The sequence below is a fragment of the Cetorhinus maximus genome, chromosome 6 (assembly GCF_964194155.1).
Source record: "Cetorhinus maximus chromosome 6, sCetMax3.hap1.1, whole genome shotgun sequence".
Lineage (NCBI taxonomy): Eukaryota > Metazoa > Chordata > Chondrichthyes > Lamniformes > Cetorhinidae > Cetorhinus > Cetorhinus maximus.
In genome coordinates, this window is record NC_135884.1 from 19,667,034 (window position 1) to 19,687,725 (window position 20,692).

The 20,692-nt window shown below is 45.1% G+C and overlaps 1 protein-coding gene and 1 pseudogene across 1 annotated transcript in view; one reads left to right on the top strand and one right to left on the bottom strand.

Annotated features, from left to right (window-relative positions):
- Positions 1 to 20,692, bottom strand: part of stab1 (stabilin 1) — a 260,057-nt gene that overhangs the window by 190,945 nt on the left and 48,420 nt on the right. The window contains exons 11-12 of the mRNA XM_078543330.1: positions 12,964 to 13,046; positions 7,621 to 7,752 (exon numbers count right to left, since the gene is read on the bottom strand). Of these exons, the coding sequence (XP_078399456.1) occupies positions 7,621 to 7,752; positions 12,964 to 13,046 (215 nt within the window). The remainder of the gene's footprint in view (positions 1 to 7,620; positions 7,753 to 12,963; positions 13,047 to 20,692) is intronic.
- LOC144681414 (U6 snRNA-associated Sm-like protein LSm8 pseudogene) lies at positions 18,745 to 19,043 on the top strand (annotated as a pseudogene).

Genomic DNA, 20,692 nt, shown 5'->3' on the forward strand with positions numbered 1-20,692 from the left:
GTAGGCCTAGAAAAGTTAAGAAATTCTGATCGCAAATGGTTGGACGTGTGAACATTTTGTCACTTTATAATCTGAAAATATATTCACTTTCACTGAATAATGTGTAATGTTGTATTTCAGCTTCATTTAAAGGCTTTGTGAGTCCTTCCTCTGTGTCCCCCGACTAGAAGTTCAGCTGCATACAGCCGGACCACAAGTGACTCTGGAAGGAGAGGTGTGTGTGTGGCAGGGCCTTTTGGAGCCTTGTGCAAGCACTCTCCCATGTATGCGGAGCCTTCATCCATCACACTCATCTCACTGTACCGAGCATTTTCAGTGCTGCCTGCTGGGGTTCTCTTTCAGTTGTCCATCTGAGCCGAGCTGCATCTCCGCCCACCCACTGATCGCACTCCCATGCAGCACCTGTGCCCATCCAACATGAGGCTTCGCTCATTTTCGATTTGCAAAGCATGGTAGTTGTTAAGTTTTTGATTAGCACCCCTGTCCTTTCCCCTCCCCCAGTCACCTATGCCCTTTCCCCCATCGCAGTCCACCTCCCACTGTTCCCCAACAGCCCGAACCCATGTCATTCCAGGATGTCCAGCTGAACATTCCCTACTTTCCGGAAAATCCCACTCCCATCCACATTGACTTCCCCGACCTCCTCCTTCCCACCCCAGGGTCCTTGTTTGCCTCTGAGTCCCCAGCAACCACCCTTACCACCCCTTCTACGGGTACTGACACACCCTCACCCTCCCACCCTACCAGGTCCCTCTGTCCCCTCTCATACTCACCATTCCTCCCACCATGCCTACCCTCATTTTGCTCCCCAGGAGGCAGCCATTGACTCCACAGACTCCTCCCTTGCATGTTCACCTGGCCATTCCTCCCATCTTACCCCCTCCTCCACAGTCCCTCCTCCCCCTGGACACTTTCTCTCCTCCAAACTCCCTCCATCCCCCCCACACCAGACACCTTCCCCCCTCACACTTTCCTCCACCCTTACACCTACCTCCCCACTTGCAGCATTTGCCCCCATTACACCCTCCACCCCCGCCCCCCACAATACTCCCTCCTCCCCCAGGACACCCTCCTTCCCCCTCCCAACCTCACACCCCCGACACCTTCACTGCTCCCCCCAACCTTACCCCTCCGACACCTTTGTCTCCCCACCCAACCTCACCTCCCGACACCTTTGCTGCTGCCCCCAACCTCACTCTTCCCGACATCTTCGTCCCCCCTTCCAACCTCACCCACCCCCCATACACCTTCCTCTCCCATTCACCACTAGACCTTCTTCTCCATGCCCCTCCACCTCCCCCCTCCCCCCACCCCCCACCCCATGACCATCCATACCAGCCCATGGCGAAGTCTGTGAAGTTCTGAAGCAGGCTCAAAGCATGAACAGCGCCATGGAAGATGGTGCGAGCCCATGGAAAAGTCCATGAAGGTTCAAAGCTTCAACAAAGTTAAAGCTGCTGCATTGGGACCTCCCACCTGCCAAGAGCTGCTTCACGGTGAAGCCATGTCCATGAGAATCCACCCAGCATGTGATGCACGTGTTCCTCCAGGGTCCGGTAGCTGTGGCGCTCCAGCATCTTCTTTTCCTTGAAAGTCCACAATCTGAGCAAGGCCCTATAGGCTAAGTGCCGACTTCTGGATGTCATGCTTGTCCAGACATGTTCTGGGCCAGCATAATGGCAAATCGGGGGTGGGGGGGACAATTCGGTTGGGCCTTACTTTGTACCCCATCAGCGGGATGCAAATCGGGTTCACGCCAGCCTTCAGCGGGATTTGTGATTCTCCATGGTGGGCACCTTTGGATGATCCCATTGTGATTTCAGGCTAGGGTGAAACAGATTTTTGCACCCCCCCCCCTACCTAATTGTCCCCCCTGCCTGTCATCATGCCTGCTGCCAATGGGAATGGACAATTCTGGCTTATGTATCATAAAATGGAAGGATGTTGGAGTATTGGAACATAAAGGGGTGGCCCAATAGTTTATGTATTTGAGTTGAAATCCTGTTCTTTTAATGGGTGAAAGGTATCACTAAAATAACACACAGGACTTTGATGAGAATTTGTTATTCATTAAGGTGTACAGAGAGATTTCATCCCATTGACTTCATTATTGGAGTCTAGCTGGTGCAGTTTGTTAATGGAGATGCCATATTGTAGTTCCATGTCCATAATTCATCATACTTCCTGACCTCCACAGGGCTGAGGGGAAACAAAATGATTCACCTCTGTAGAAAGATGGGATGGTGTTGGAGGAAATTAGACAGTAATTTTCTCTGAGAATATCCTCTTCTCAGTTTAACCTGATCTCATCTGGTAAGGAACTGGAAATACTACAATATACATTGGCCATCCCTTCTTCCATCAAACTAAAGCTGTCAAAAAATAATCTGTTAGACTTTCTCCTCCCAGTCACTAGCCTATCACTCCGGCCAGGCAGTATTCTTGTGTGGATGTCAGGTGAGAAAAGAATAGACTATGGTCAAATAATCTGCCAAACCTTACTGTCTAGGCCCACACATGAAGAATTTCCAGTTGGGCGGGGTGAAGGATGCCATTGCCTATGGAACCATACCACATCACATCCATTCAGGACCCTAAAGAGGGAGAAGGGTGGAATAGGCACGGCAGTGAAGAATATATATTTTTAAATTCTCTTTTACTGATCTTGTACATGTCTTCATGGTTCTGATCTAATAACAGCAACAATCTCAAGAGGTCCTTCTCAAAAACAATCATTAACCAATCCCGGAGCGATAACTCACAATACATAACACACAACTAGCTGCAAATTGCTTGCATCAGATTGAAGCAGTTCAATATAGAAACACTTACATGGATTGGAAGGTGGTGGTCTCATGTGAAACTTTACTCAAATCTCCTCCAATTCACTGGTTAAAGTACTCATACACTTATCAACTTCAAACCACCTACTGTAAATTCAACTTTTGTAAAGGATCTCAAAGAATTGTTTCAGCTATCCACACCTGCACTCTGCTACAAAAAATATACCCTGATCAATAATCAAGCTACATTAGAAAAGTGACCAAGGATTTTGATAATTCTTAATTAAACATAACTCAGTGGAAAAATTTAAATCTTCACGTTTTTAATATTTTCTTGTCATATAATTTTCATCAGTTGTAAATTATCACCCATCTTGTTGTCCATTGCTGAGATGATGGCCTGGATTTTCGTCCCTGAGGAGAAAGGGGGAGTCGGCAAAATTCCCCACTTGGCCCGCCCGCCTCGGGAGAAAGTGCCCGCAAAGGCGGGATCTTCATTGCTTGGGGGAGTGGGGGTGGTTGCTGGAAACAGGCCAGGTAACCCAGGAAGAAGTGTGGAGGCAGCCACAGGGGTTGCTGGGTGTGGAGGCCGGCTGTTTAAAAGTCCAGCCACAGTGCCTTGGGACTTTGCCCCAGCTAAAATAAAAACAAAAATGCTCTCCAGCCGTCACCTCTCACACTCCCTTCACCCTCCAAACACTCTCCATACCTCATCCATGCCACCCCATGCCCCCCACCCACCCCTATGATGCCTCATGCACCCAATGCCCCTCTACCCACCCCCTATGTTCACCATGCTCCCCATGCCAAGTTCTGCTCTTCGACACACCCCCTATAGCCCCTAATGCTCCCTATGCTAAGCTCTGCCCTTCCTCCCACCACCCATGGCTCATTAGTTCCAAGGGATTTTTTTGCACATCCTACTTTTCACTATAGGGTTCATTGGTTCTACAAAGTGTACAATGGGTCAGTGGGGATGGGAATGCCATAGTTTAGCATGGGCATGAGGGGCCATGGGGAGTGACTGGAAGGACAGAACATGTCACAGGATGCTTAAGGGCACATAGGGAATGGTTGGAAGGGCACAGCTTGGCATAGGGGGCATAAGGGACCATGGGGGGGGCGGTGAATGGAGGGCGTAGTTTGGCATAGGTTGTATGTTATGTATTGTGGGTTATCATTCCTGGATTGGTTGCTGATTGTTTTTGAGAAGGACCTCTGGATGCTTTGGTGAAATCAAAACCATGAGGGGGACCTTTTGAAATTACAGACGGAATCGTCCCAGATCTGCGCTAATTGCGGTAGCGAATGGGAAAAAGAACGCTTTATCCACCAGCTGCAATGGCGGCTTTTCACGCCATATCATCCCAATCCCACCTCATTAGTCATGCATTCCCGGGAAATACGCCGTTACGATGGAGGGTGGGCTCTCATTCGCCCGCCAAGCCATCACCTCGCCAGTTCCTCATGCCAGGTGCCATACTTAAAGTGCAGCCACGCACACACCTCTCAGAGCTTTCAACACCAGACTGCTGCACAGAAGAAATGGCCCTGAAAGGCAAGGCAACTGCAGCCCCCTGATTCAGTGACATGTCCCTGGAACGCCTTTTGGACACAGTGGAGATCTGCCGTGATGTCCTCTACCCTTGCTCTGGCTGCAGGAGGGGCAGCAGCATCACCAATCCAGCTTGGGAGGTGGTGGCAGCAGTGGTTAGTGCCAACACCCTGCAAAGGAGGACAGCCACCCAGTGCCGAAAGAGAATGAATGATCTCCTCCGTTCCGCTAGGGTAAGTCACTCTTCTCATCACTCTCAACTCACACACTCACAAACCAATCACACATCCACAGGGCCCCTCACTCACTGCCAGTTCAAGGGACATTACCGTTCACTCTGTCACACAAACACACACCCCTTCGTTGTCCTCATCCTGTCCACTCTCACCACCCACTCATGCCTGGCAAACTTATCATCTGGCCTGGCAGGTGTCCTGTTTACACTCTCTCCATCTGTATTCATGCAGAACAAGCAGGCACACAACAAAAGGGAGAGGTCGAAGACTGGTGGAGGAATGCCTGAAATCAAGGTCCTCACGGACTTTGAGAACAGAGCCATCCAGCTGACCAGCGGAGATCTGGACTGGCCCTGTGCCAACAGTGAGGTTGGCAGTGCTCAACCAAGTGAGGATCCAGCAGTGCAACATCCATCAGACTACAACACTGAGTGATGTGTCCTGTTTCACGTGCCACTGCCATGCATTAATTATCTCTCCTTCTTTTCACAGGCACATCTGTCAAACAGCCGACAGAATCCACGACCCAGGTCCTTAACTCAAGCCCCAACGATACTTCAGAAGAAGAATCTGCTGAAACCCTCATTGAAGACCCTTAAAACCGCTCACCCACATCCTCCACCAGTGCAAAGACACACACCTCGGTGGGGCCTAGCTTTAGAATAGCCTCCGGATCACAATCTGGTGAGCACATCACACTGTCTGATTCACAGCAGGCGGAGGCAGGGACTTCCCAGGTTTCCGGCACTTGGAGGACGGCTGGAGGCCAGAAATCCGCTGAGTCCGAGTCAGGTGAGGAACCCCTGGACTTGGTCATATCTCAGTTGCTGGAGTTACAAAGGCAAGATTAGGAACATCAGGGAGGAATCTCCACTGTACTCCTCAGATTGCAAGGCACGATGGACGAGTCCATCTGCCTTCAGTTTGAGGTGATAGCGTTGGCATGTCAACGCACCAAGGTCAACACTGGTAGGATGGCGACTGCCATGGAGACTTTGGTCCAGGACATCGGTCCTGCACTGCTGCACAGGCTGAACTCCATCGTTGATGCCATAGTTGGCCTCCAACAGTGTCAATGTGAGAAGGGAGTGGGGCATCTCAATCTCACTCCAGCTACCCCTTCTCCTCAAGGAGTCAGCCAGGGGCCCTCGGGTACCCATAGGGAGGAGGATCAGCAGGTGCACACCCTGGGCCATCCATCCAGGTGACTCCAGGAGTATGTGGCCCACCCGAACCCCATCTTCCTGTGACCTCAGAAAATCCAGCTCCACAGGCTGAGGAGGATGTCACTGCCACACAGCAAGACCCCGAAAGCAGGCCCGGGCTCTCTAGGTCTCGGCCCTCCAGACGATTTCCATCAAGGTCATCACAGACAGGGCGTCGCAGTCAGCAGGCTGCCTCCACCTCCAATGTGGATGTCGGGGGGAAGCACCATGACGTAGTGGCAGGGTTAGGAAGGTTAAGAAGTTATAGTTGCACGGCCTGGGCACAGGTGTTAATCACTTGTACATAATGTTCACTTTGTTAATAAACTCCCAAGAATGTCTCCCTGTCTATTGTTCTGATAAACAGTGTTCGTGTCATTTAGATGTGAAACCTTGGTCCCTGCACAAGATAAAGGCAGGTGTCTCAGTCGAAGGCCTCCTCCCTGTGCTTTGTGCAACCTTCCCAGGACACTGATGGTGCGCCTTCACTGTCACTGGTCACATCAGTAATGCCTGCACCTCGATGGGGCTGATTATTGTTGCCAGAATGACCTGGGCCAGTGGCACAGAGTTCCACCATTCTCTGTGTGTGCTCCCAGCACCTTTGAGGTGCAGTTGCTGCCCCTCATTTCTTCAGCATCTGCGTCTGGTGACAGTGTGGTCCTGAAGAGTTCAGCTCATGAAGGATGCCACAGGATCAGAAGTTAAAATTTCCCCGCTGCATCTCGATGATATGACCCTATTCACAGAGCGCAAGCAAGGTGCCACCAGCCAGACATGAGTCAGACATTCGCATAGGCTACGTGAGTATCTACGGAGCATGTCATCATCATCTTCCTGGAATGTAGGGACAATGGGCATCTGCTGTGTCTCCATAACAGGAGCCTTATCACAAAGGGTATCTGCACTGCCATCAGCCAGACAGGAGTCAAATGTTCACAGGTGCAATGTTAGGATCTATGGTGTCTCCTCACTGCATGTCATCATCATCCTCCACAAACCTAGCAGCTACAGGGGCCTTGCGAGCGCCTGCCTCGTCTAGCCAGTGTGATGGTCTCATCACCGTCATCCTCGCCTTCGAGGACCTCCTCACCCTCATCCCCGTCGATGTCCTCCTCATTGAGGGAGATGCGCAGATCCTCCATCTCCTCCTCAGCCAGCTCCTCTCCCCATTGCAGCACCAGGTTGTGAATGGCACAGCCGGCGATGACAATGAACGACACCCTCTGTGGACTATTGCAGGGCTCCAATGGACCGGTCCAGGCACCGGAACCTCATTTCCAACATTCCGATGGTTTACTCCACCAAGTTGCAAGTTGCAGCATGAGTCTCATTATACCTTCGCTCTGCTGCAGTCTGAGGCCGCTGCATAGGCGTCATCAGCCACGTCCTCTTTGGATAGCCCTTGTCTCTGGGGAGCCAACCCTGCAGCCTCTGTGGACTCTGGAAGATGTCAGGGATCTGAGACCTACTGAGAATGCTGGAGTCTTGGACACTCCCTGGGAAATGTGCGCAGACCTGCAGGATGCGTTTATGGCGTTTGCACACCAGCTGCACATTCAGCAAGTGGAAGCCTTTGCGGTTGTCAATGTCACTGGAGCTGCGAACAAATAACTACGAGAGACTGCAAAAGGTGATTGTCTTTTTGAGTGCCTCCTCATTCAGCAGAAGTTGAGCAGGAATCCAGCCTATAAGTCCCGCTTTTTCATTTGAAGAGAATTAATCATACAGTTCTAATCCAAAAGTGAAATATTTCATTTTTTAAAACACATGCAGCTACTCCTGTGATAAGCCAAACGTACAATATTCAAAACCACAGATTGTGCTATAAATGATCCTACCTTATCTTTTTTGTTCACTTGAACTGTATCACCAGCCAATGTTTCAATAGTCGTAGTATTCTCAAAGTCCTCCAGTAGTAAAACACCGGGTATGATGTGCTGTTTGCATGAAAACTTGTTTGTTTCATTTACCTTTGTTGGAATAAAACACAGTTAGAAAATGAAAATACTATCAAAGTAGAACTATATCAAGTTTGATACCTGGTAACATCAATATGGCTCTGTATGTTTTAAAATTTTTGGGCTATGGTTGGCTAAAATTGCTTTTAGTACTAGTGTTCAGCCATTTGGAGGATCCATTTTTTCGGCATTGTTCTCAGCATTCAGGGAGGATCATGCAAAGGTGGCTTCAGGATGACTGACAGTTGACTTCATAGGTTAGTTTTTTCATTGAATAAAGACCAAGAAAATGCTTTCAGTTACATTTTTTGAAGAAAAATGTATGAGTGAATGGAATAGAACACTTTGGATAGAGGTAAATTTAAAATAATAAAATTCATAAAGAGAGACTGCAAAAGATGGAAAAGGAAATGTATTTTATATTTGTTTTGATTGAATTGAATTAGCAGTATAGTAATAAACTGGGATTTGAGTAGTTTTGTCATGAAGTAAACTTCTTTTTAAAAATTGTCCAGCCTAGGGAGCCTGGAATTTCCTAACGCACAATGCCAGAGATAAAGGGATATTAGAAAAGAATGTTTCTATTTTTCCTATGCGTATGCTTAAAATGGAGCTTCTGGCTATTCACATGAAAATAATTTAATATTGAACAGAATAAATGCTCCTTGAAACACCATCCATCAGAATGTGCCTTTTGAAAAAACAAATATATGTCTCTGCCCTAGGACAAGTTTTTATATGCTTAAGTATTAATAAATGCAAATTAATAGGAATGAGTGTCAAATGGAGTGCCAAACCAAAAGCCTGATATGCCCACAATACAGCATGTTAAGGTTTATTTGCAAACTCCTAGGTATGATCCACTTGAGAGCACTTTGGACCCATATATGCCGACTACCATCAAAAGCAGAAAGGATTCAAGATTAATTTCTCTTTCAATGATTTTTTTTCACTTTTCAGAACCACATTCAAAATTGAATTCATATGTAAATGGACCTACACCATACGAAGGCAAACATGAATGCGCTCATGAAATTAGATTGAAACAACTGCTATAAATGTGAATGAGTTGCTGCCACCTTTCAAATTAGATAGTTAAAAAGTTCAAGATGTTTGATATCAAATTCCAAATTGTACAGTGCTTTCTATTCACACAGGGACTGTCAATCTTTCACTACAGTTGCTGAGTACTGCATTCTGGGAAGTATGAACATATGCAGATATATAGAACTTGTAAGATGAAAGTGTGGGTACAATAATAGCATAAAAATAAATGGAATTTGGTAATACAGAACTTAAATGTTGCTGAAAAGAGAGACATGTTGCTGAGTTTTTCATATTGCACTCATCAGAACAAATACAAGAATGCCAAATTTCAAATGGGAGGAAAGGTGTAGTGTAAATTGTTGTGATTATTAATGTCTTGCTGTTCAGTAATATAAATAGAATTCTGAGCAATATATGTTGGATTGAATAGAAACGCCGGAAAGTCTTTTTCAATTTCTGTAAGACATTGGTTTGACCATGGTTGGAATGGAGTTCTGGACATTTAATTAAGGAATAGAATTTTAGAACCATGAAAAGGACACGTCAAAAGTTTCCCAAAGGTCATAGTTATGAAAAAGTATTTGAAAATCCTTTTTTTTGCCTACAGGAACATAAGAGCTTAAGGAGGATCCAACAGAGATTTTCAACATTCTTTAAGGATTTGAAAGCAAACATAGTGAAAGTATGATGACCTTTGAACCAGAAGCAGTACATTAAGGGCAGGATCTTTAGGTCGGCGAGCAGGGAGGAGGGGGAGGGGCCCACTTGCCAACGTGTAAAATGACGTGGGATGACGTCGGGCGGAACTCCCGACAACATCCCGCGTCATTTCCATTTTCAGGTTGGCGGGGGCGCAGCCGAGTCAGCTGTGCGCCCGCCGACCTATTGGCCTTTTGAGTCCATTAATAATACAATTTAGGTAATTGACAGGGTTGCCCATCCAACCGTAGGGTTGGCGGACAGGCCGAGAGCCCTGGCGGGCTTAAAAAAAGCATGAAACCTCATCCACAGGCGGGATGACGTTTCATGAGGGTTTTTAAATATTTAATTAAGGTTTGAGAAAAAGTGATGAACATGTCCCAACTCATGTGACAGTGTCACATGAGAGGACATTCAGGGAAATTTTTTAAACATTTACCTTAAAAGTTTTAATTCCGAGCTGATCTCCCTGAGGCAACACTTTGCCTCAGGGAGATCAGTGCGCTTTTTTGTGCGCATGCACGAAAGAGCGCACTCCCGGCTGAGGGAATCCCCCCCGCCTGCACAGGGAGCACATAGCGCTTCCAGGCGGACGTCACGCTAGGTGGGCCTTAATTAGCCCACCCACTTAAAATGGCGGCGCGTACCTGATCGGGGGCGCTGATCAGAGACGCGCCTGCTTGCGCCCACTCCTGCACTTCCCCCCTGATGAGTGGAAAATTTTTCCCTAAGGAAAACTAGAAAGGTCTGTGGAATCTGTAATTGTTTTTAAGCGTATTTGAGAAGGATTTTTAAAAGTTTGCATGAATTGTAAAGGGATCAATCGTTAGGGTGACCAGATTTTCAAAAGTCATAACTAGGACACATTGACCAGTTCCCAGTAATATGGAGTTTTACATTAAGGCGATATGAAAGTCTGTGTAATTGTGACGCAGCTCCAGTGCAGTACTGAGCTGTTTCATACGGTCCCCACATTGAGTACTTTTATCTGCAGTGGCACCACCTACCACACATCCTCTACCATCAGTGAGCTCAAGGTTGCTAGGAGACGCTGTCAACATTACATCCAGTAGAGTAGCCCAGACAGATATCACGAGAGCTCCTGGAGCGCAAGCCTGGCTTGGAGTGTCTCCCTGGAATCAGCTGTCAATCATCCCAGGGTGTGCCCCCAGCTCCCCTGCACCTTCTTGGTTTATATTACAGTTACATTAGTATTTTGTAGCTGCCTTGTTCCCATTGGCATTGTTTAAAGGTGGTTGAAAAGGGAAAAGCTGAAAACCGGGGCATTAGAACGATTTTGAGGAAACTATCAGAACACTGGGACATTTAAGGAAATTACGAGACTATCCTGGCAAAACCAGGACATCTGGTCACCCTAGCAACTGTAATTTTATTGGATAATAAGAAATACTGGTCCATGTGACCTGGCAATCCTTAACCTGGAAGCAGTACCAACAGGAAGGAAGTTAAGAAAGAAGGCATGCGACTGGCAAACACAAAGGAGACCTGCAGACAAAAAGGAGAGCTACAAGCAAGATAGCTGGAGACAAAACATGAAGAGAAAACAGACAGAAACAGAAAGATTAACATGGAGAATTCTTGTGAAAAGAAGAGGCAAGTCACTCTCACTCAGAGACAAGAGCTCTTGGAGGTGCTGTGTGAACTGGCTAAAAAGGCCTGGAAAGGTTTGTGACTAGCTCAAAGATGCTAAAGAACTGGGTGTTCCCCAGAAGTGACCAAATCGCAAACTGGGGTGTTACTGTTGGTTGGTTTAAAAAGAACTCTGGAAAGCTACGCCATCAGAACTGTCATGTCACAAAGGAGAGAGGGTTCACAGAAGTGTGCCTTGCTGATGATAATCGAAACCCATGAAACTCAAAGGTGAAAGCTGTTGTCAGGTAGGGCTCATGACCTGCCCTGCATGAATAAAGAACAGCACATTGTATAACTGTGCAGCTATGTAGTGCTACAATTGTGCAGGGGGTGATGCGGGAGGTTGTGGTCCTGTAAGATGTAGCGTTGTTCTATTGGCTACTTAAAGTGAAATTACCTTTTTATTTGAAGTATCATTTGCCTGTTAATTCATGTTTAATTTGCATTGGTTCTGATTTATGTTAAAATTACAAGGAGTAAAATCTTGTTAGTTATTTCTTCATTTGGGGGTAGTTTGGTAAATCTGGTTATTTTGCTATAGGCATCCCCCACAGGGATCACAACAAAATATTGTTTCCACTGGTTAGTGAACCAGTAACAAGGGACATAAATTCAGAATAATCACTATAAAGAAGAAAGGAGTAAGTTAGAAGATTTTTTTCATATAGAGTGCAACTACTATATAAGCCATTGAGACAGGAATTGTAAAGCCATTGTGAATGGAATGAGACAAATATTTGAAAAGGTAAAATATAGAAGGATATAGAGAGAGGGGAGATAAATTGTTTAGATAGCTCCAATTGAAAATCTAGCTGTTCAGCTTATCCCACGTATACTAACACTGAATCATAGGGAGATTTTGAACTGCTGGCCACTTGTTTCCTGCCTGAGAAATGTGATCAGCAATTGAAAACCTGTTGGGGACCTTGTGGGCCCATTTACCTGCCCGAATCATCTTTCAGGCAGGCCACTATATGGGCGCCCAGCACTTCTACCCAAAAGAGGAAAAAAACTGTTCAGTCTTGGAGTCTTGAGGTCCTACACCTGTCACTCACCAACAAAATGTTAGTGAGACCCAAATCTGAAAGTGATTCAGGCCTCCTGGCTGCTACATTAGGTGGACACCACTAACCAAAATTGTTAGTCCATACCATATTTCTTTACAATTCTAAGTATATTTCAGATCAGCCAGTTGTGTGTTCATGCTTATGGAGAGGTGTTACAAAGTGCCAAAGTGGCTCCTAACCATAACTTTACACATCACAGATCATAAATATGAAATAAAACATTCTTCGTTAATAGAAGTCCTTCCTCTCTCTTTTTCTCTACCTGCTCCCTGCCCTAAGTGTTAAGTGGGTAATAGAAGATATAAATTTTATATATAAAGTATACAGGAGCCAGCTCGAGGGGCCAAACGTTCTACTCCTGCTCCTATTTCTTATGTTCTTTTACAGCTGGAGTAATAAATAAATTGGAGCGCTAACACCTGACACTGTGCATGAGTGCAATGCTGATCAGTCTCTCAACATTACAGAGTTCTCAATCTTGGTAATCCCCGGCTTGTAACATTATTTTTCAGGAACCTGCAACATTACACTGAATGTCGAGTTTTTCACAAGATCCAAAGCTTCTAATGAGTTATTCTGCAATGCACAAGGCCGGTCTCACAACCATGAGTTTACAGAGCATCTGGGCAGAGCAGGGCCTGGACTTGTGTGGCTACCATTTCAAAAACGTCGAATAGGATTTTCCTGAGAAAACAATTTTGTGTATAAAATGGGGAAGTATTTTCAATTTGTCTATCTGTCATCCAAGGTAACTTACATGGTTGTTTTTTTGTTTCTTCACTAGAGGAAGAAAGACTGTAAAAGGTCCCATTTTACTCAATGTTAATGAGCATCCATTATCTGAAAAGATTAAAAAGAAACTTTAAGTGAAACATAATCAAGCATTTTTTCTTTCAAAGTAAATAAATCTGATTTACTATGGCTGAGAATTAGAAATAGAACATTACTACAAAAGTACTTTTGAAGCAATATAGGCCTGGATTTTTCTGTTAAAATAATGGTGCTCACTATTTTATATTCGCAAATAGTACAGCAACTTCAGGTGAGGAGAGGATGGGTGAAAATCCAAAAGTTGCTGTCTGAGTTGTGCTGCTCCAATGCTAACTTTGTGAAAACACCATGGGCAGAATTTTATATTCGGCGTGCAGGGGCGGGCCCGACACGCCGGAACGTAAAATGACGCGCAATGACATCGAGCGTGCGTCCCAACATCATTGCGCTGTCTCGCAATATTTTGTTTGGCAGGCACATAGCTGACTCCGGCGCACACCCGCCAATAATTGAAAGGCCTATTAAGGCCATTAACAACTAATTAACTCCGAATTTACACTGCCCGTCCAACCTAAAACTTTATATATGAAAACTTTATTTTTAAAATAAAAACATGTCCCACCTCATTTGACACAGTCACATAAGGGACAAGTTTCACTAAATTTTTAATGTTTTTAATAATGTCTTTAAAAAGCGCTTCAATCACCCCAAGGCAGCTCTGTGCCTCAGGGAAATTGAAGCACTCTTTCGCGTGCATGCGGAATGAGCGCTGGACGCAACTCTCCCTCACCATCCCCCCCACCGCTTGCACAGGTAGTGCTCAGCGCTACCGTTCGTGATCCACACTGGGCAGGCCTTAATCGTGAAATCGCGGTGCCAAGCTGATCGCGGGTGGTGCTCAGCTCTGCGACCGCCCGCCCCGCTCCCGCCAAGCCCGCCCGACGCATGGAAAATCCTGGCCCATATGGCTGGCTCCCTCACCACTGGCATGCATTGAATGGTATTTGCATGGTAGATGTGAGCTACAGAATGTTAAGTCGTCATTTCAAGTCTAAATATTACTTAGTGACATTACAAGTGTGAATTTACTCCCAATCATCCTCCTTGGCAGTGAAAATTAACTATTACAGGTCTGAAGCTTCATTTCTTCAGAAATTTATTGTTGTTGCAGATTCAAAAAGCTAGAAGGCAAAATAGCTTTTAATTCTATCTCTTTTTTACTCTCTTTCTTAATCCAATCTTTCTTTGCCTCTCTTTATTTCCCCCTCGGTCCTTGATTTGACATTGAATTCACTCACTCTAATTTACACTTCCTTCTCAGTCCTTGACTGTTAATTCACAATCCTTCAATCTGATTGGTTAAGGAAATACATAATTGCTTGTTCCGTTCACTCAGATCCCAGATATCTGTAGTATAAGGGTGTTCGGGTTAGTAAGGGTTAATGTGGGACTGAAACAGCACTGCCTACTGTAGAGAGTCACATGATGGTAGCCGGTGTATAGCAAGAGCCTGAGAGAAATCAGCATGAAGATAGTATCTAGGCAGGGCTATACCTTGGAGATCATATAGTTGTGTGTTAACAATAAACAATTAATGTTCAACCACACAAGCATCCAGACCTCTTAGTGAGACACCAAACCACCTTTCAATATGGTGGCAGCAAGTGAAGGACCCCAAACTCCCCAAGCAAGTAAAGGACCCCAAAATCCCCAAGCAAGTGAATGACCCAGAATTCCCAAGACATGAAACAGTAAAGAAACTGCAGCCTGACCTGAGCAAAGTGCATCTAATTTGGAGACAAAACTGGAAATTGCCTTAAAAAGCTCCATTGCAGGCTTAGAAGCTGAAGGGAAGAAGAAGGGTCAATTGAGCATCTTAGAAGGACTTCACCAGAGCACATGGAGGTCCATTGCCAAGCCTGATCGAACGCAGACTCAAAAGACGTGGCCAGATCACAAAAAGGGTGAGCAAAATTCAGAAAAATTCTGAACTTACCTTTTAAAAATAATCAGGGCACTAATCAGGCAGAGCATACTGATTGTTTAACCAGTGCAGCTGGAAGAACGCTGCAGCTGGGTCCAGAATCGGCACATACCATGTGGGAGCCGAACTTGAATGAATGAGAAAAAAAAATTTTTAATCAGAAAGCAGAGCAAAAAATATTGCCTGCAAATGAATTTCCCAAGGACAGAAAGCAAATCACTGGCAAAAATTGCTTGTTTAAGAGGTTTCCTGCAGAATTGCAAAGTTTTAAAGAAAGCTCCAAGATTGCAACAGGAGGACGCTGAAACCTAACAAGCAAAGGAAGAGGAGAAAAAAAATGGTTACCACTGCGCCATCGTCAATAGAAAGTTTAAAGCTGTACTCCCTGTTATGAAAAACAGCCATGGATAGTAAATTAAAACTACCAGACCAATTTGAGCTCATGCAAGGGCCAAACCAAATGCAAAATTGGATGTCAGGAAGAAGAAGAGTTTTAGATTACAAGAGTATATCAAGATTAAGTAGGAAATCAGAGGAAGTGCAAGCAAATACACTCTTGTACTTACTTGGTGAATGTGCCAACAATATAGTCATACGACTAGGTATAGATGAATCCTCAAACATATTTGGTGCAATATTAAAAGCCTTTGACAAGAATTTTAAACTCTGAGTTGTAGAGAGTGTAGGCCTTAAAAAAGGTATGGAACACCCTCAGTAATGCACCAAAGGGGCAAGGAGGCCCCAGGGTGAGGGAGACAACACTCAAGCAAAACACTTGAAGGTCACAGACTTGTCAGCGCAGTGAAGTGCCTGAGCCAAATTGAGTGCAGAGGAAGGAAGAGGCTGAGAAGCAGCTGAGAGGCTTAAAAATAGAGCCTTTTGAAAATGCCGACACAGTACCCAAACTGCAACAGCAGGAGGCGAGTAGATGACTGTGAATGAAAAAAGTTATCTGATGTAACCCAAAAGCAACAAAAACTTCTAAAATAAAATGAAGTTATTCCACAGGAAAATGTTTGCATCAAAGCTGAGTTGGAAGAATTCAACCAAGTACAGCCAGACACAACAGCAGGTGAAAAACATAATCAAAGAAGTCACTGCCTTGTAAGACTCTTTGAAGAATCAATACATGGCCCTGGAAAAACATGAGAGGCAGGATTTTCCCTTAGTTGGGCAGGCGCAGTGGGCAGGCCCAGGAATGGCCGCAAAATGGACCGCCACCCGCAATTGGGCTCCGACCGTGATTTCACACTGGCTGGCCAATTAATGGCCGGCCAGTGTAAAACGTGCACTGACAGCCTCAGCGCTGCTGGGTTGGGGTGGGAGGAGTGTGAGCACTGAAGCCTGCACATGCACCAGTGAGCATGCACTGAAAGCCACCTGAAGACAGGGAGCTGCCTAAGGGAGCTGAAGAATTTTAGAATGAAAAATAAATATTTTACAAATGAAATAACATCCCCACATGTGACTCAGTCACATGAAGAGGGACATGTTAAAAATGATGTTAAAATTTTTTTACTGTTTTTTAATTTACTGTTGGAAACCTCATCCCACCCGTGGATGAGGTTTCGTACAAAATGAAAAGGACATCTAGCCTATTTGCCTGCCCGCCAACCGTAAGGTTGGACGGGCTGCGATAAAAAAAACCTTTCAATTGCTTGCTTAAGGGCCTTAATAGACCTCTTAATTGTCAGCGGGCGCGCTGTCGACTCACACGTGCATCCGCCGACCGAAATATTGCGAAAGTGCGTGATGATGTCGGGATGCTTCCCCAACGTTATCATACACTATCAGGCTGGGTGTGCCCACCCATGGGACAAAGAATTCTACCCAAGGAGTTAAAAAAGATGTTGGATACTACTTCAGAAAAAGCTGCATTGGAACAATCAGTAGTGACAAAGCAATACACTGAAGTGAAGCATGAGTTGGCAAAAGGTCAACAAGAAAATAAACAGTTGAAAGAATAGCTCATCATCTTTCAAGGTTAAATGTAAAAGGTGTACATAACCCTTCAGTAGCATGAAGAAATGAAGACTGCCTTGAACAGCAGAATGGAGGAACAGCAGAAAAAAGTCAAGAAGACTCTGCTGAATTACAAGAAAACTCAAGACGAAGCGATTGAGCTTCACAAAGAAAAGGAAAACCTGTTGAAGGGCCTTCATATGCTCCAAGGATCCCCCAGGTTGCAGTTTGTTCCTCTGGAAAATTACAAACAGAAGCAAAATGAATTCATTGTCACTCTGAACAAACGGAAGAAACAGTTGGCAGAGAAGACTCAGCAATGTTCAATATTCTAGGCGGAAGCCTAGAGGTACAAGAAAGAGATGGCAGAGCTGAAGAAAATGGTTGGACATTTGGGAGAAAACATTACATTTTCAAAGCTATATATGAAGAAATGAAAATCAAGTTTGTCAAAAAAGTGATGAGGAAATATGCAGAGGCCAAATTGCAAAATGAAAGACTGCAGGAGGGAAAAGGAAAAATGAAGAATTGTTGTGTACAGGATCAACAAAAAGTAGAAAACTTGCAGCTCAAATTCGACAGTCAGAAAAAGAGTTCTCTACCACTTCTACAGCATACTCAATTGAAAGAGAAGATGAATATGGATATTGTTGGGCAGAAGAACCAGCTGAATGGAAAACAGGAGGCATTGAAAGGAAAAGCCATAGAGTTTTCCAAGCTGTGAGCGGATATTGAAGCCATGAGTAGCACAATTATAGAACTGAAACAAGTTAAGACTTTGCCAGAGATAGACCTGGCAAACAGTGAAACTAAAATGAAGGACAAGGACAAAGCTTTGCCGCAGATAAGGAAAGAAAAGACAGAAATAAGATTGGGAAATGTAAATCCAACACTGAAGATCAAGGAACTGGTAGGAAAAGTGCTGGATGCCTCAAACTTACTGAGAACTATTGAGTTGTTGAAAAATAACATGGTTGAAATGAAAATTGAGAGCCTAAAATGTCAAGAAAATGTTGAACAGTTGCAAGAGGAAGTAGAAGTTCTCACAAAGGACCATGAAGAGCCTCAGAAACAACTAGCAGAAGTAAAATTAAAAATGTGACCTTGAAGGGTAGCACAGAGAAATTAAGATCTGCCGAGGAAAATCTCTTCAGTGTAAAGAACCAACATTCATGTGCAGAAGATGAGTTTGCTACTGAAAATTAGAATTTGGTGAACTTCAAGTATCAGGAGTCTCTATTAAGTATTGTGAAAAATGATGGGAACAGGAAAAGGAATTGCTGATGAATCAGAACATTTGGTTGAATGCAGAATTGACAACCAAAACTAATGAAATATTGGATCTTAATCATGTAAAAAGCAATGAAATTCTTGAACATGATCCAATCTGAAGGACATGAATGATGAGATGGGCAGATGGAAGAGCAAACCCAAACTTTAAGGCCAGAATATTAAGCTCATCGGGCAGGTGTGCACCTGGCCCAAACAAGCATAAAATGACGCACAATGATGTCGGGCAAGCTTCCTGACGTCATCGCACACTCGTGCGATGTTTTGGTTGGCGGGCGCATGCGGGAGTTGGCAGCACGCCAGACGACAATTAAAAGGCCTATCAAGGCCATTAAAGTCCCAATTAAATGTTATTTTTAGCTGCCCATCCAACCTTACGGTGAGACGGTGAGGGGGGAGAGGCTGCTGCAAATGTCAATCTTCTATTGTTCCTGCCTGGCTGCTCATTTCTCAGTTTTTGGGTCTGGTTACCCAGCAGCCCTGACGGTGTGAGTGGGAATTTCCAGCCAGATCTGCCACTCCAGCAACAACATGACCTCGGCCTTGGAGACTCACATCAATCATACTGTTGCAGTTGTTACAGCAGACGGAAGAATGATTGTGCAACCCTAAAGAGATTTGACCAGGCAATCAACCTAATCCTAGATGAGAGTCATGAGCGAGTATTTAGATCACAACAAGGAGTGGAACAAGTAGTACTTGGCCTGTACACAGTTAGAGGAGACAATGTGGCAGTGATTGGTGAATTAGATGAAAAAACAGATCCTGCATTGGATTTGGGAAACATCAGAGCTGAACCTTTGAATTCTGTGGTACATTTAAATTTGTAAGAACTTTCTGAATGCATGGCTGGTATTGAGAAGAGTGAGAAATTGATACTTTCACAATAGTGCATGTAAGCGGTTTGATGTCCGAAGGATGAAAGAATATTTCCTGTTTCAATATTTTTATGTCTTTGTAGTTTTGAATATGTACATAAATATTTCTTAAAACTTGATTGTATCAAGTTCTTACTGATAAATAGAAAATAAACATACGGTTGGCAGGCAGGCAAAAAGGCCAAGCGCCCTTTGCATTTTTAGGAAACCTCATTCACGGGCGGAACGAGGTTTCCAATAGCAATTAAAAAATAAAATAAAAATGTTAACATTTCATTGAGAACGTGTCCCTGCTCATGTGACAGAGTCACATGAGAGGGGACATGTTTTTTGCCATTTTACAATTCTTTATTTTTCATTTTTTATATCTTCCGCTCAGGGAGCTTTTCCAGTGCGCACCTGCGTGCATGCACGTATTTGCATGCTCACCCTCCTCCTCCCCCACCCCCACCCCCACCCCCACCCCCACCAGCGTTGAGAGCTGCTGCACACGTTTCACGCTGGACGGGCCTTAATTGAAATCGCAGGCAGCAGGCGGCTTCCTGACCGCTCCCACCCACACTCGACGAGGTACAAATTCTGGCCTAAAAATAGATAAGGGGCTGCATCTTCCGGTGGCGAGCGGGGGGGGGGCAGGGCCCACGTCATTTAGATTTTCAGTTCGGCAGGTGCGCAGCTGAGTCGGCTGCATGCCCGCCGAACTGTCAATGGCCACTTAAGACCTTTGAAAAACTAATTAAGCCAATTAATGGACCTGCCCGTCCAACCTTAAGATTGGACAGGCCAGGAGCCCTGGTGGGCTTCTGAAAAAACATGAAACCTCGTCCATGGACGAGATGAGGCTTCATGAGGGATTTAAATATTTCAGAATATTTTAAAATAAAAGCTATGGACATGTGCCAACTCATGTGACAGTGTCACATGAGGGGACATGTCAGTAAAATTTTTTCTATTCTTTAAACTGCTTTTCACATTTGAGCTGATCTCCCTGAGGCAGCACTTTGCCCCAAGGAGATCTGTGCGCTCTTCTGCACGCATGCACGAAAGAGCACAGTCCCGGCTCAGGGAAACCTCCCCCAACCCTCGGCCCGCACAGGGAGCGCACAGCACTTCCGAGCAGATGTCACGCTGGGCGGGCCTTAATTGGCCCGCCAACGTAAAATGGCGGCACAGCCCCAACCGGGGGGTGCCGATCGGGAACCCGCCCACCCGCTCCCTCTCCCGCACATCCCCCCCGCCGATGGGGCAAAAATGTTGCCCAAGGAAAATTCTAAGAAACAGATTGAGGATCTAAAGAGTGGATTGAAAGAGTCTAAGCAGCAGTCAGTGACCATGGAAAAAAGACTCCGAAAGGAGCTGAATGCCCGGCTGAAGTTGTTAAGCTTGTATAAGGGTTCCACAAATAACTCTGAAACAAAGGCAACTGAACTCACCAGAGTAGTTGCTGAGCTGAATGAAAAGATTAATTGGCATGAAAAAGAACTGGAAAATAAGAAAGTAAACAAATATTTGGGTGAAATTGTGAAACAAGTGGAGATGAAGGTTCCATTTTTGAAATGTTAACTTCCAGGAAGAACATGGCAGACCCCACAGAGAAAGAA